We start from the raw sequence: 15,764 nt of genomic DNA, 5'->3' as shown, positions 1-15,764 counted from the left end.
CTTCGGACTGCACACTGTCTTTAGGAGGTGCAGTTGCCAGTGGCTTCGCCCTTGAGATTTTTGGTGAGGGGGCAGGCTTTGAAGCTTTAGGCTTCTCCATCTTCTTTGTCTTCGGTGCTGCAGGAGCTTCTTCTGATTCAGCGTCAGCTGCAGGCTCATTCACTGCAGTCCCTTAAACTAAGATGCGGGTGATGAGGCCTTCAAGGTTGGAGAAAGGACCGATGACATTGGGTTCTGCATCTCGTGTGCCATCTGCCCTTGGTGCTGAGGGACCAGGGTTGAAGTCTAACCCCAAAGTCTTCTTTTTCTGCTTCGCTGAGTTCTGGGCAAACTGGAAGTTGCGCTTGAACATATTGTCGTCACGACACCATAGTAGTGACGATGGGTGTGTATCAGCTGGCTGTGGCCCACGGACCATGCAGGGATAGAAGCCTTGAGCAATGGCTTCATCTCTGGACCTGGGTAGAAGATTCTTGTATTGGATGTCTCCCCACGGTCTCTTGATGGCATTTTTCTCAGCATATTCTTGGGTTACAAATCGGTATTTGAACCATTGTTCTGCCCAATATCTTCGAATCCATTGGATTCGGGTCTTGCGCTGATTGTAATCCTCTTCAGGATCTGTCTTGTACAGTTCTGAGAGTTCATCTGGCAGATCTCTGGATGTTTCTCCACGACGCTTTCTGCCACCCTTCCTTGCTGCTTTCTCTGAAGCCATAAATTTTAACTTGAAAGGCTTCAACACGTTCAAAGGCTTCAAAGGTTTTCGCTTGCTGGACCAACAGGAACTGGCTTTGAGAGAATTAATGTGATGCTGTAAGAATTCTGCAAATGAATGTAGACTATGAGAACCAAAGGATTCTCCCACGGACATGTACCTGTGACAGCATTAAGGTGCGAGGGAAGGGGAAGAGGTCATATGCATTCTCAGAAGATTTTGAAGATAAATCAGTTTAGAAGACATTGACCTCATTTTGCGAAGACATTCACTCATAGATAAGGAGTTGGTTCCAGATTTGTATGAATCCACAGATCTGTACAAGTGAGGAATCTAACTACTTTGTGAAGCATAAGTGAATATACTAGGCATGTTATGAGATGCAGTATGAGAGAGATCTAACTTGTGTGAATAGAAACTGCTTGTGGTAGAAAGTGACAAATCCATAGGATCAGCGGTGCTGTAAAAAGGAAGTTTTATTTACCACACTAAGAACTGCTAGACGAAGTGGAAGATGAGGCCGAGCAGTTCGATCTTCCGTGCCCTAACTTGGCAATGGAGGACACCTACAGCGACGGCGGAGAGGACGATGTCCGCGGTCGGCGTGAAGATGGCGTCGGAGAGGTTGCGGCAGCGAAGCGCTTCGTCGCCGGCGTCGTCGAGGGCTAGCGGTGGCGGTAGGGTTCGTGCGAGAGTGGAAGAAGAGATAATGACCGCTGTGAAGTGTGTATTTATAGGTACATGGGCGGCACTGCGCTATTACACAGGTGCCCCTGGCGATTCGCATCTGAGGAACACATGGCCATTATGCGGAATTTTGGGGTTTGTTCCACGTCCCACGCACACCTTGATTGTCGGGTGGTCGTTCCTACTTCATGTGGAGGAATGAGCATTGAAAACGGACTTAATGGTTGTCTCTGTATCTTCTGCTAACAAGGACACAGAGAAGACATTCGACAGTTTCAATAGAATGCATATGATTTGGAGAGATAGAATTTGAGATAGAAAGCATAGAGAGGTTAGGGTCCGATCACATTCACTTAGTTCAAAAGATTCAACAATGAAGACATAGCTATAAGTGAATGTTGTAGAGGACAGAACACTAATATATATATATAATCAACATAGTGAAGATAATCATGAAGATATGTTGAGATCGAAGCCAAACCAAATGTGAAGACATTGCAAGGTAACGCCATGAGTGAAACACTTCAAAATAGAACATTTGGTGGTGGCGTTACCCACCGTATAGGAAGTATTAGACCCAGACACGGCGCACAATTATCGTGGCGCTCCGAAGTCAAATTCCACATTAATGTATTCACACTTAGAATGTATGTCTTCATTGATTGAAGATATAATTTACTTCGTGTGTTGCACATCTAAGTCATCAATATGCATAAGGGTTAGGATGTGTGCCTGATCACAGGACATTTGAGGATTCCAGGATATTTAGCTCACACCGTAACTTGCAAAATCTCTTCTCATCCAAGGGCTTGGTGAAGATATCTGCCAATTGCTCTTCAGTGTTGACGTGTATGATATCAATATCTTCCTTCACAACATGATCTCTGAGAAAGTGATGACGAATTTCAATGTGCTTTGTCTTCGAGTGCTGAACTGGGTTGTTGGCGATCTTGATGGCGCTTTCATTGTCGCAGTAAAGTGGCACTTCCTTCAGATGAATGCCATAGTCCTTGAGTGTTTGCTTCATCCACAGAAACTGAGCGCAGCAAGATCCAGTAGCAATGTATTCAGATTCAGCAGTGGAGAGAGATACACAGTTCTGCTTCTTTGAAGACCAACAAGTGATCGTCCCAAAAAGTGACATGTGCCTGATGTAGACTTTCGATCAACTTTGTCACCAGCATAATCAGCATCCGAGAATCCAACCAGATCAAACTCTGAGCCCTTTGGATACCATAATCCTAGAGTTGGGGTGTGAGCCAAATATCGAAGAATTCACTTCACAGCTAAGTGATGCGACTCCTTTGGTGCCGCTTGAAATCGAGCACACATGCAAACACTAAGCATAATATCTGGCCTAGATGCACATAGATAAAGTAAAGAACCAATCATGGAGCGGTATACCTTTTGATCGAACTCTTTACCATTGTCGTCGGGACCCAGATGATGTTTGGCTGGCATTGGTGTTGTGAAGCCTTTGCAGTCTTGCATACTGAACTTCTTCAGGCAATCTTTGAGATATTTCTCTTGAGATATGAAGATGCCGTTGCGTTGTTGTCGTATTTGAAGACCGAGGAAGAACTTCAGCTCTCCCATCATGGACATCTGATATTGCTCTTGCATCATATATCCAAACTCTTCACTGTACTTCTGATTGGTGCAGCCGAAGATAATGTCATCCACATATATTTGGCACACAAACAGTTCACCATCATATGTCTTCGTGAAGAGAGTGGGGTCTAGGGAACCAGGTATGAAGCCTTTGCTCTTCAGGAAGTATTTGAGTGTGCCATACCAGGCCCGAGGGGCTTGTTTGAGGCCATACAGTGCCTTGTTGAGCTTGTATACCATGTCAGGATGTTTTGGATCTTCAAAGCCAGGCGGTTGTGCAACATACACTTCTTCTTCAACCTTGCCATTGAGAAAAGCACTCTTCACATCCATTTGATATAGAAGTATGTTGTGATGATTTGCATAGGCTAGCAGTATGCGTATGGCTTCAAGTCTAGCCACAGGAGCAAATGTTTCATCGAAGTCAATGCCTTCCACTTGAGTATATCCTTGAGCAACGAGACGGGCTTTGTTTCTGACAACTTGACCATGCTCATCTTGCTTGTTGCGGTATATCCATTTGGTGCCTATTATATTGTGCTTCCGTGGATCAGGACACTTAACTAGTTCCCATACATTATTCAGCTCAAACTGTTGAAGCTCTTCTTGCATAGCTTGAATCCATTCAGGTTCCATGAAGGCTTCTTCAACTTTCTTGGGTTCTGTTATTGAGACGAATGCGAAGTGCCCACAGAAATTTGCTAGCTGAGTTGCCCTTGAACGAGTGAGTGGACCGGGTGCATTGATGCTATCAATTATTCTTTCAATCTGCACTTCATTGGCAACGCGAGGATGTACAGGGCGAAGACTTTGCTCTTGCTGATCATTGTCGTTGTTAGAAGGAATGTCTTCAGGCTGAGCATTGTCTTCATGTTTATTAGGTGCTGAGATGATAAGTTCTTCTTCAGGATGAGCTTCAGAAGGTATAATTTCTCCAGTTCCCATTAGCTTGATTGATTCACTGGATGGAACTTCATCTAGCACATTTGGCAGTTGCTCTCTTTGTGAACCATTGGTCTCATCGAACCGCACATCCACTGTTTCAACCACTTTGTAATGAAAAAGATTGAAGACTCTGTAGGAGTGCGAATCCTTTCCATATTCAAGCATAAAACCCTCATGTGCTTTTGGTGCAAACTTTGAGGTGTGATGCGGGTCCTTGATCCAGCACCTTGCGCCAAATACTTTGAAGTAACTGACATTTGGCTTCTTGCCAGTAAGGAGCTCATAAGATGTCTTGTTCAGAAGCTTGTGAAGATAAACACGATTGATTGTATGGCATGCAGTATCAATGGCTTCAAGCCAGAATTTTCTTGGGATCTTGTATTCATCTAGCATCGTTCTGGCCATCTCAATGAGTGTTCTGTTCTTGCGTTCGACGACGCCATTCTGCTGTGGCGTGTACGGGGCTGAGAATTCATGTGTGATGCCCAAGGTATCAAGATATGTATCAAGGCCAGTGTTCTTGAATTCAGTGCCATTGTCACTTCTAATGTGCTTTATCTTGGCGCCATAATTGTTCATAGCTCGATTTGCGAAGCGTCTGAAGACATCATGCACTTCAGTCTTGTAGAGGATTATGTGCACCCAAGTGTGTCTAGAGTAATCATCAACAATAACGACGCCATAGAGGCATGCAGTAGTAGTAAGAGTTGAGTAATGAGTGGGACCGAAAAGATCCATGTGAAGCAGTTTGAAGGGTCGAGTAGTGGTCATGATTGTCTTTGAAGGATGTTTGGCCCTCGTCATCTTCCCTGCTTCACAGGCACCGCATAAGTGGTCTTTCTTGAACTTGACGCCCTCGATGCCTATGACATGCTTCTTCTTCGCAAGGGTGTGGAGGTTCCTCATGTCAGCATGCCCAAGCCTCCGATGCCAGAGCCAGCATTCTGAAGCTTTTGCTAGAAGACATACGGCAAGCTATGGTCCTGCTGAGAAATCTACCACGTACAAATCATCTTTTCGATACCCTTCAAACACTAGAGACTTGTCAGATTCCATTAGTATAAGGCAACGATATTTTCCAAACATTACGATCATGTTCAAATCGCAAAGCATTGAGACAGACATTAAGTTGAAGCCAAGGGATTCAACAAGCACGACTTTATCCATGTGTTGATCCCTTGAGATTGCAACTCTACCTAGACCCAATACCTTACTTTTACCAGTGTCAGCAAATGTGATGTGGCTCTTGTCGGATGGACGTAAGGTTGAGTCCATAAGAAGACTTCTTTTGCCAGTCATGTGATTTGTACACCCACTATCAATAATCCATTCTGAAGACGTTGGTGTCGTACCCTACAGTGCAGTTAGGGGGATAGGCTTCACCAAGAGCATTGTGAAGCAAAAACATTTGACGAACCAATGGGTTATGAAAGCTTAGATCCATATTAGGACTAATAGGGAGAGTAGCAAGCGATTCAGGAATGAAGTACATAGTAAGACCATTCGGGCATTTGATCTTGCGCCCTACAAGATGTTTAAGGTCCCCAGCAATGGCGTCAGACGATTTTGGTTTTCTGCTGGAGACCTTTCCCTGCAAAAGAGAGTTAAGCTTTCTTAGCCACCCACATCTTCAAGGGTGGCTGAGAAGCAATGAGTCTAAGTGCAGCATCTGAGAATTTTGGCTTTGGAGCCCTAGCAAACAGTCTTGCAGGCGGACAATAGTACTCATAAGAATAAGCAGAATAGTTCTTGGTCTTATGAACATGACGGTTTGATGAACCGCTCTCATATTCATATGCCTGAGTATGGTTTCCCTGCAAAATATTTGCGTTAGTGCGACTCAGGTGAGTCCTCTGTCTGTATGAAGCCTTTGGACCGTATGAAGCCTTTGGTCTGAGGTTTGTCTTCTTCACGTGAGGTGTCATGATGACATTCACAGGAAGATTCTCCAGACACCTTTTCGGAACCCAGATTTCTTCATAGGCGGTCCATTCCTGCAGTTAGTACCAATGTACCTGGCAAACACTTCACCATTCTGATTCTTAAACAGTATATAGTTTGCATCAAAGGATTCATCAATGATAATGGGGTTAGCACAGGTGAAGCCAGATAGATTGGATGGGTCTGCTGAAGGTTCCTTTGCAGCAACCCACATGGTTTTGGGGTACTGCTCAGGTTTTCAGTAAGAGCCATCAGCATTCATTTTCCTTACGAACCCAACACCCTCTTTCCTCGGGTTTCGGTTCAGAATCTGCTTTTTGAGGACATCACATAGTGTCTGATGCCCTTTAAGACTTTTGTACATCCCTGTTTCAAGCAATGTCTTCAACCTAGCATTCTCATCAGCAATAGCAGTGGTATCCTCAGCAGAGGGGTTAGTTACCACATCAACAGTTGAAGATATTGCAACAGTAGTAGCAGTAGAACATTCAGCAACAGAAGTAGCATTATCACACTCAATGCATTTAAGACATGGTGGTTCAAATCCTTCCTGAGCGGGACTGATCTGTTTGGAGTGAAGTGACTCGTTTTCCTTTTGAAGATCTTCATGAACCGCTCTCAATTTCTCAAGATCTTGCTTCCTTTGAAGATAATCATAGGAACGCTTTTCATGAGTTGTTGAGAGAGTTTCATGATGACTTTCAAGTTCCTGATACTTAACGTGAAGATTTTTTATGTCTTCAATTAAGGATTCAGATCGAGTCATTTCAGCACCTAACAGATCATCGCTTCTGTCTAACAGTTTTTGAATATGTTCCATAGCTTTCTGCTGTTCAGTTGCAATTTTAGAAAGTGTTTTGTAGCTGGGTTTTGAATCACAATCAGAGTCATCGTCACTAGATGTTTGATAGTGAGTAGTGCGTGTGTTTACCTTGGCACCGCGTGCCATGAAGCAGTAGGTAGAAGCGGAGTAGTCCTTGCCATTTGCATCGGTGTCGGTGATGAGGTCATTGTCTTCAGTATTGAAGATGGACTTGGCAACGTATGCTGTAGCCAGACTTGCAATGCCTGAATCGGACTCCTCCTCAGACTCCACCTCCACCTCCTTAGAAGCGGACTCCTCCTCTGAATCCATTTCCTTGCCAACAAACGCACATGCCTTGCCAGATGAGCTCTTCTTGTGTGATGAAGACTTTGAGGAAGACTTGGACGAAGACTTTGAGTATTTCTTCTTCTTCTTGTCGTCAGAGTCATATTCCTTGCTCTTCTTCTTCTTTTTGTTCTCATTGTCCCACTGTGGACACTCAGAGATGAAGTGGCCAGGTTTCTTGCACTTGTGACATGTTTTCTTCTTGTAGTTGTGAGCAGAAACTTCATCATTCCTTGAGCTTGATCGGGAAGACTTTCTGAAGCCTTTCTTCTTGGTGAATTTTTGGAACTTCTTCATAGCAAGTTCCCTTCCAATGTCTTCAGGATCATCAGAACTGCTGTCAGATTCTTCTTCAGATGAGGAAACAGCTTTTGCCTTCAAGGCACGAGTTCTCCCATAGTTTGGACCGTAGATATCTCTTTTCTCAAAAAGCTGAAACTCATGTGTGTTGAGCTTCTCAAGTATGTCAGATGGATCGAGTGTCTTGAAATCAGGACGTTCTTGAATCATCAGGGCTAGGATGTCAAACGAACTATCAAGTGATCTCAGTAGTGTCTTGATGACTTCATGTTTGGTGATCTCAGTAGCGCCGAGGGCTTGAAGCTCATTTGTGATGTCAGTGAGTCGGTCAAAAGTGTGCTGGACATTCTCATTGTCATTTCGCTTGAAGCGGTTGAAGAGGTTGCGAAGGACACTGATTCTCTGATCTCTCTGGGTTGAGATGCCTTCATTGACCTTGGAGAGCCAGTCCCAGACCAGCTTAGATGTCTTCAAAGCACTCATACGGCCATACTGTCCTTTGGTCAGGTGACCGCAAATGATATTCTTGGCAGTAGAGTCCAGTTGAACAAATTTCTTGACGTCAGCAGCAGTGACACCTTCTCCAGCCTTAGGAACGCCATTTTCAACGACATACCATAGGTCGACATTAATGGCTTCAAGATGCATGCGCATCTTATTCTTCCAGTAGGGATATTCAGTTCCATCGAAGACGGGGCACGCAGCGGAGACTTTAATTATCCCTGCAGTCGACATAGCTAAAACTCCAGGTGGTTAAACCGAATCACACAGAACAAGGGAGCACCTTGCTCTGATACCAATTGAAAGTGCGTTATATCGACTAGAGGGGGGTGAATAGGCGATTTTTATGAAAGTCTTCAAAACGTGGAAGTTCTGAAGACAAACGATAGAAATAAACCTATTACCATGCAGCGGAAGATAGACTACACTAGACAAGCCATAGTCAAGTATTCAATGAAGTGAAAGCACAATGACTTAATAGCAGCAATGTAGTAAGGATCAGGTAGGAAGATATTATGAAGCCATACAGAACATGCAGTCACTCAGTGAAGACAAAAGATAGTGCAAACATACAATGACTTCACAAGGAGCAACAGTAAGTAAAGGGAAGGGAAGATGAAACCAGTGACTCGTTGAAGACAATGATTTGTTGGACCAGTTCCAGTTGCTGTGACAACTATACGTCTGGTTGGGGCGGCTAGGTATTCAAACCTTAAGACACACAGTCCCGGACACCCAGTCCTGAACACGCAGCTCAGGACACCCAGTCCTCACCGTAATCCCCTTGAGCTAAGGTCACACAGACCTCGCCCAATCACTCTGGTAAGTCTTCAAGGTAGACTCCCAAACCTTCACAGACTTCGTTCACCGGCAATCCACAATGTCTCTTGGATGCTCAGAACGCGACGCCTAACCGGCTGGAGGATGCACAGTCCTCAAGTGTAATAAGTCTTCAGATCACACAGACAAGAAGACTTAAGTGATGCCCAATTTTCTCTGGCTCTGGGTGGTTAGGGCTTTATCCTCGCAAGGAATTCTCTCTCAAAGGCTTCAAGGTGGGTTGCTCTCAAACAACAAAAGCCGTACTCTCAATCTGAGCAGCCAACCGTTTATGGTTGTGGGGGTGGGCTATTTATAGCCACTTGGCAACCCGACCTGATTTGTCCAAAATGACCCTGGGTCACTAAGGAACTGACACGTGTTCCAACGGTCAGATTTCAAACTCACACGGCAACTTTACTTGGGCTACAAGTAAAGCTGACTTGTCCGACTCTGGACAAGATTCGCTCTCATAGTCTTCACTTGAAGACATAGGTGTTTTTGGTTAGGCATCACTTCAGTCATTCTGACTGGTTCTCTTGGAACCCACTTAACAGTACAGTGGTTCCTATGACTCAACACAAAAGAAAAAGAACTACGAAAGATCTAAGTCTTCGAGCTCCATAGGCTTCATGTGGTGTCTTCTCTTGTCATAGTCTTCAATGTGAATATCTTCATATACCACCTTTGACTTCAATGTCTTCATACATTTTTAGGGGTCATCTCTGATAGGAAAACCGAATCAATGAGGGACTTTTACTTGTGTTATTCTGCAATTCTCACAAACACATTAGTTCCTTAACTAGGTTTGTCGTCAATACTCCAAAACCAATTAGGGGTGGCACTAGATGCACTTACACATGGCGTGAGAAAAAAAGCCCGCGGACCAAGGCAAATGACAAAGGTAGCGCTTTGATCCATTGCACCATCTATTATGAGACATTTGCATTCAAATTATATGTCATGTATTGCAAGACGGAGGGAGTATGGACAAAGGGCCATTTGATTTTGTCATATGTCTTTTCGAAGTCCACCTTTTTGCCGAGATTTTCAAAGTCCACTTTGAAAAGCATCACTCTGTTTTTTTTTAGTATGAATTGTATTCAAGGCCTCATGTAAAATCAACACCCCCTCCATGATATATCTATCTTTAATAAAGACAGTTTAAACATGATACCTCAAAAATTATACGACCTCACTAAGTCTATTCATAAGAGTCTTAATGAAGATTTTAAATCTAACATTTAGCAAACAAATAGGCCTAAATTTTTGAATTTGTTTGACACCTTTAGTCTTAGGGATAAGGGTAATAATCTCATAGTTAAGTCTGGCAAGATTCATATTGTTCTTATGTAAAGGACCCTGATAAGTGCGACACGTGTGGCACGAACACATAACAATTTTAAACATTTTTATGACTAGTTTAGTGGTGCGAGAATGGCAACTTTAGTTATCAAATAGTATTACTTTCACATCTCACTTAATTAAGTTTCAGAACCTCTATGCATAAATAACGACACTACTACCAACCTGTATGACAAGTTATGATTTTCAATGTTCACCCGCAAAATAATCATTCCGAAAAATTCCAAGCTTCAGACGGAGCCTCGCCAGGGTTGTTGATGCCAGAATCTACCACTGAATACACAGACGTGATCATCCCCGTCGCTTGCTGATCGGACGGCCCCAAACACACACTGATCTACAACTCCAGAATCTACCCACTCCCAGAGCTCAGCATCGATCCCCCTCCCCCCACCCTCTTCCCACGCGCGCACCGCACCACAGCATGTCGTGGCTCACGCGCTCCATCGCGGCCACGCTCTCCGGCGAGCCCGACCCCGACTCCGACGCCTCCGAATCCGAGGCCTCCTCCGCCGGCAGGCCGGCCGCGGAGGGGTCCTCGCCGCGCGATCCCGAGGACGAGGAGCCCGAGGAGCCCATCACCCCGAGCCGCGGCGTCAAGGACGACATCTCCGAGCTCACCGAGACCCTCACCCGCCGCCTGTGGGGCGTGGCGTCCTTCCTCGCCCCACCGCCGCCCCCGCCGGAGCCGGAGTCCTCGTCCCCGCGCGCCGCGCCCGCGGAGGCGGACGACGGAGAGGGGGGCGATGTGGACGTGGACGGGGACGGGATCGCGGGGATCCGGAGCGATCTGGCGGAGATCGGGGGCAGGGTGAGGAGCGGCATCTCCATGCTGCAGAGCAACCTGGCCGTGGCGGAGATCTCCAAGATCGCGTCCTCGCTCCTGCCGTTCGGGGAGGAGGAGCCCGACGAAGGGGAGCCCGTCGCCGGCGGGACCGAGGAGGTGCTGGTCTTCGTGAAGCACATCTCGACGCGGCCTGAGACGTGGCTCGATTTCCCCCTCTTCATCAGCGATCGTTATGCAGACGGTAAGATTCAGTGCCGAACTGCCGATTCAGATAATGCGTAACTTAATAATTTGGTGCACCGGAATGAAATGGGTGGACGTTGTGGTCTCAGTTTCAGTGCGGAACTGCCGATTAATGAAGAAAGTAGATGCTGGAGGTAGTGTTAGAACTTTCCTGCAAAGATCTCAAGCATGCTCGTCCTGAATTAGTTGATATGCGCACCTTAGAGTCCCGAAACTCCTTTCTCGACTGGTTTAGTTCTATGTAGTTTGTTGAATAGATTGAAGTCCCCACGTCGCACTCTGGAATGCCATTGCACTTCCTTTGAAAGCTACCTACATCGGTTATCACTTATCAGTTCATTGATGCTAGCCTATTTTGTTCTACATTGCTTGTACACCTGCTTGGTACCAACTATACTTTTGGAATCTTGATGTTGTGGTTCTGTCCATCTAGCGATGCATTTTCGCATATTCATGATTTTTCCGTTGTCATGCTATCAATTTGATTAACTAAATCAGGTCAATGTCTTAACTCTTAAGCACCATAACTTGTTTAATATGAATGTAAATATGTAATACCACGCTCCATCGGTTTTATAGCTTTCCACAGCAGTCATGAATGCTTCATATCTTTTTAGAGGTTGCGCATTATGTAGCTATGCACAGGAAATCATGTAAATATCACAGAATTGATTTCAAGCAGCGTTCCCCTATTGCTGCAGAATGCATCACTTTAGGATACATAGGTAATAGGTATCTCCATTTCAGCTTGACGTGATATTGAGCTAACATTTAGTTCTGGAATAAATAGTTCACCCTATTTATGCATACCCTCTCTACGCCTTTTAGTCCTGAATTGGTTTCCTGATGCTTTGTTGGCCTCTAGTTGCATCATATAACTCATGCTTGTCTCTCTCAAATAGAATCATGTTATGTGTAGTAGACCTCACTGATTACCTTAAATCTCTTACACAGTTTCTCTTGATCTTTAGATTTTGAACTGTCGAATGCTCAGTATGTGCATGCACTATCCATGGAACACCTTGTGCCAAGCTTATCAGATTTAAAGGTTCAGATTTGCTCCACTGATATGAGTGAAGCATGTTTCTGGAAGATATATTTTGTGCTTCTGCACTCAAAACTGAACAAACAAGATGCCGAACTTCTTTCAACACCACAGGTAGTTTCCTGCATTACTCACAGTATTTATCATGTTTTTGGCACATTGTTTTTAATTTATTATGGCTTTTGTGCTATGTATGTTGTAATGAATGGAGTGCTTCTTACAGAATTAATGGGACATTTAGCAACTCCAGGCTATATGCCTATATAAGGCTATAACTATAGGCTATAGCACCACAAGCTCTTTGTAGTCAAGAAATTTATTATCTTGAGAACTATTTGGTCCCTTTACAGGTGATATATGATTTGATATGCTATATTTAGTTATTTAGTACGCACATGTAAAGAACTGAATCTTCGATCCTGGAACTGGGTGATCTGTGGTAGAAATGTGACCCTTAGGCTATGTTTAGTTTGGGAACAAAATGGAATGGGATGTCATGGTTCCATTCCACTGGAACGGCTTGGTTCCGTTCCTGTGTTTGGTTCGGAACTTCGGATAATTAGGTGAACGGAAGGGTTGCATTTCAGTGTTTGGTTGGGGAGATGAAATAAAACGAATTCGGTTCAGGTCGCCTCTTGTATAGAAATGGTGAGATTACCTCTGCATATGTGCAATAGAAATGGTGAGATTACCTCTTTTATCTACAAATTATTCGAACTGAGCAAAAATTTCAATTGTATTTCAGTATAGAACCATCAGTTGCAGCAAATAGCGATATCAAACGATCCGACTAAGTAGGATCACACCACAACCACACAACATCAGTAGCTGCATCCATAAATAACTGACATGTGGTACACACTTAAGAGTTCATAGTTCAGAGTTCAGACTCCCGCATGCACCAACACTTCAGAGTTCAGACTTGACATTACCACACATGCACTTGCTGATTGCAATTTACAACCAGTAGCAATATATTCTCTCTTGCTTGCATTTCTGTACTCTCTCGAGAAAAAGCTAGCTAGCTGAAAAGGCTAGCCAAGAAGATGAAGCTCTCAAGCGAGAAAGAAAAAGGTTGGCGTGAGTAGATCGATTCGGCTCAATCCTAGAGAACCTGGGGTACCTGAGGTAGAGAACACCATGCCAAGCAGAAGCACCTTGAACAGCGCGGCGTACAGCACCTGGGTGGTCAGCACGCAAACCACGGCGAACACCCCCATGGCACGTGGGTCTGCGTTGGCTTCCTTGCCGGCTTGCTCTTGGCCAAATCGGACGCCACCCAGCAGCCAACGGCTACCCCTCCCGCCACACTGCCTCTCTTCCTCGGTAGCCGCCGCCACTGATTTTCCATGGCTGCTAGCCCAACGCCACTGGTCGCATTCTCACTGGAAGCACCGCTGCTCTTTCCATCTGACCATCTCCGCTGCCACCATAGACGATGGGATATGATTGGGTGTGGTGAGAGGGCATGGACGGTGAGTCGAGAGGGGTGGAACTGTGTCTAAGGAGTATATTCTCTTTTGAGGAATGTGTGTTCTGGTTCCTTTTCAAACTAAACCCAACAATATGTGCTATGTGTAGGATGAACCCATTACATTCTACCCTATGCCTAAAACCAAACACACCCTTAATGCACAACTTATATTAACAGTTTCAGACTGCAAATAGGATGAATTATGTTTGCTTAAATTGATTAAATCGTTTCGCTTCAAGTGGCCTATCCGTCCCAAACAAATTGGGCTAGGCTAGAGTTGAAACCCATAAGATCTTGAAACCAAGTCATGGTTCTGGCACGTGGATAGCTAACTTCCACACACCCCTGTCCATGGCTAGTTCTTTGGTGATATTCCGGTCCTTCAGATCTCTCTTCCTGGACTCCTCCCATGCCAAGTTTGTTCTACCCCAACCTCTCTTGACATTATCAGCATGCTTTAACCATCGCTATGCACTGGCACTTCTGGAGGCCTGCGTTGTATGGCCACACCATCTCAGATGATGTTGGACAAGCTTTTCTTCAAACAGTGCGCCCCCAACTCTATCACGTATTTCATCATTCCGGACCCGATCTTTTCCTGTGTGGCCACATATCCATCTCAACCGGGAGGTATGCTAAGATGCACTTCAAGTTGTGACAGCATAGAATCAAGAAAGGGTGGCATTTACTTAATTGTTGCTTCAAACTTGATCAAGTGTTTTTATTTTTCAATGCACACTACCAGAGTGATTTTCTCCTTAGGTCTCATTTATTTTCTGTTCCAAATTATTTCCACATTTTAATTTCCCCTTTTCCCATGCAGATCCTAGAAGCAAGGGAGGAGCTGCTGCAAAGCTTACAGGCTAAGAATAAGCGAGGATCTGAAACTACCGGAGAATCATCAGAGAATGCGAATGAATCCTCTGCCCCAGCTGAAGAGAAGGTGATAGAACCTTCAATCATCCAAGACAAAGAAGTCTCCATATCAGAGGTCCGTTCGTTTGAAGAACCCACCTCCGACATCACGCCAGAAATCGAGGCCGAGAAGTTCCCAGTGTCAACCACCGAAGTGGAAATCATCGACAAGTCAGTGATCGAAGAAGAGCTGTTGTCAGTGAAAGATAAAATCAGGGCCCCACTCGTCCAGTCCAGACTCCACGCCGACACCGATGAAGACGAAGTGGACGAATGGCCTGACGATGACTCAACCGAGGAGCCCGAGGCGGTAGCGGCAGCAAGCAACAGGGCTTCGCTGGGGCGGGAGGAGGACGTGTCGTTCAGCGACCTGGAAGACGACGATGACGACGATGACGGCAATAAAGGGTCGGGCAAGTAGCTAAGATAATTTCTAGGTCCGGTCCCGGCACAATCATCCGAGCCTCCATTGGAGCAGTCCCACAAGCACACGCTCGCTGGCTTCACTCAAGGGACTACAGAAGGCAGCGGTGGATGATTACGCGGTCATTATTAGTCTCCCTCTTGAGAGGCGATGATGATGGATCGTGGAAGCTGGCTGGCTAGCTGGGCCTCCCTCGACTGGCCTGAATTAGAAGAGAAGCACAAAACCAATAATGATGGCAAGTAAGTACGTACATCTGTATCGTTTGGCCTGTTTCTGTACATAGAGCCCCCTGGTGCGGGGCTGCATCCTGTATGAACCAACCTGGCAACGTACCACTCTGTCCGTCCATCTGTGTGGGCATAATGGTGCAGGTGCGCGCACTCAATAAATCGCTCGATTAGCTGAAAGCACTTCGGTTTGGGTTCGTCGTACTTGAGATCCACCAAATGTCTTTGCTTGATTTCTGGTATGAGTTGCCCTGGGCGCAGACCTGCTTAAAAAGTTTTACGCACTTGTGGTAGTACATGCTGTCATGGAGTGAGCATGAGGGGGAAATGATGAGCAGCTAACTTGTGTGAATCATGCGTCCAGCTTCTTCGAACTACAGTATATAGTGAGGTTGCTGGTACACGCATGATGGCACGCACGAACACCCAAGTAATTCTTGCGTAGATTCTTTGGGCCGGTTGGCGTGTGGGCATGCATCTCGCGGCCGGCACGCGAAGTGATACGTAATCGACCACGTCGTATGTGATCACCGGCGCGTCTCACTGGACCGCCGTAGCGAGCAGTGGGCTACTCCTGCACCCGACGACGGCGACGGTGCGCGCATCCAA

The 15,764-nt window shown here is 45.4% G+C and overlaps 1 protein-coding gene across 1 annotated transcript; it reads left to right on the top strand.

Annotated features, from left to right (window-relative positions):
- The first annotated feature begins 10,414 nt into the window (after nt 1-10,414).
- LOC125524550 (uncharacterized) lies at nt 10,415-15,335 on the top strand. The gene is made up of 3 exons (XM_048689589.2): nt 10,415-11,065; nt 12,039-12,226; nt 14,410-15,335. The coding sequence occupies exons 1-3, from the start codon at nt 10,462-10,464 to the stop codon at nt 14,920-14,922; spliced, it is 1,305 nt and encodes a 434-aa protein (XP_048545546.1). The 5' UTR covers nt 10,415-10,461; the 3' UTR covers nt 14,923-15,335.
- Nucleotides 15,336-15,764: the final 429 nt, after the last annotated feature.

The sequence above is a fragment of the Triticum urartu genome, chromosome 1A (assembly GCF_056163025.1).
Source record: "Triticum urartu cultivar PI428250 chromosome 1A, HENAU_Tu73, whole genome shotgun sequence".
Classification (NCBI taxonomy): Eukaryota; Viridiplantae; Streptophyta; class Magnoliopsida; order Poales; family Poaceae; genus Triticum; species Triticum urartu.
This window is presented reverse-complemented; position numbering and strand designations above follow the sequence as displayed.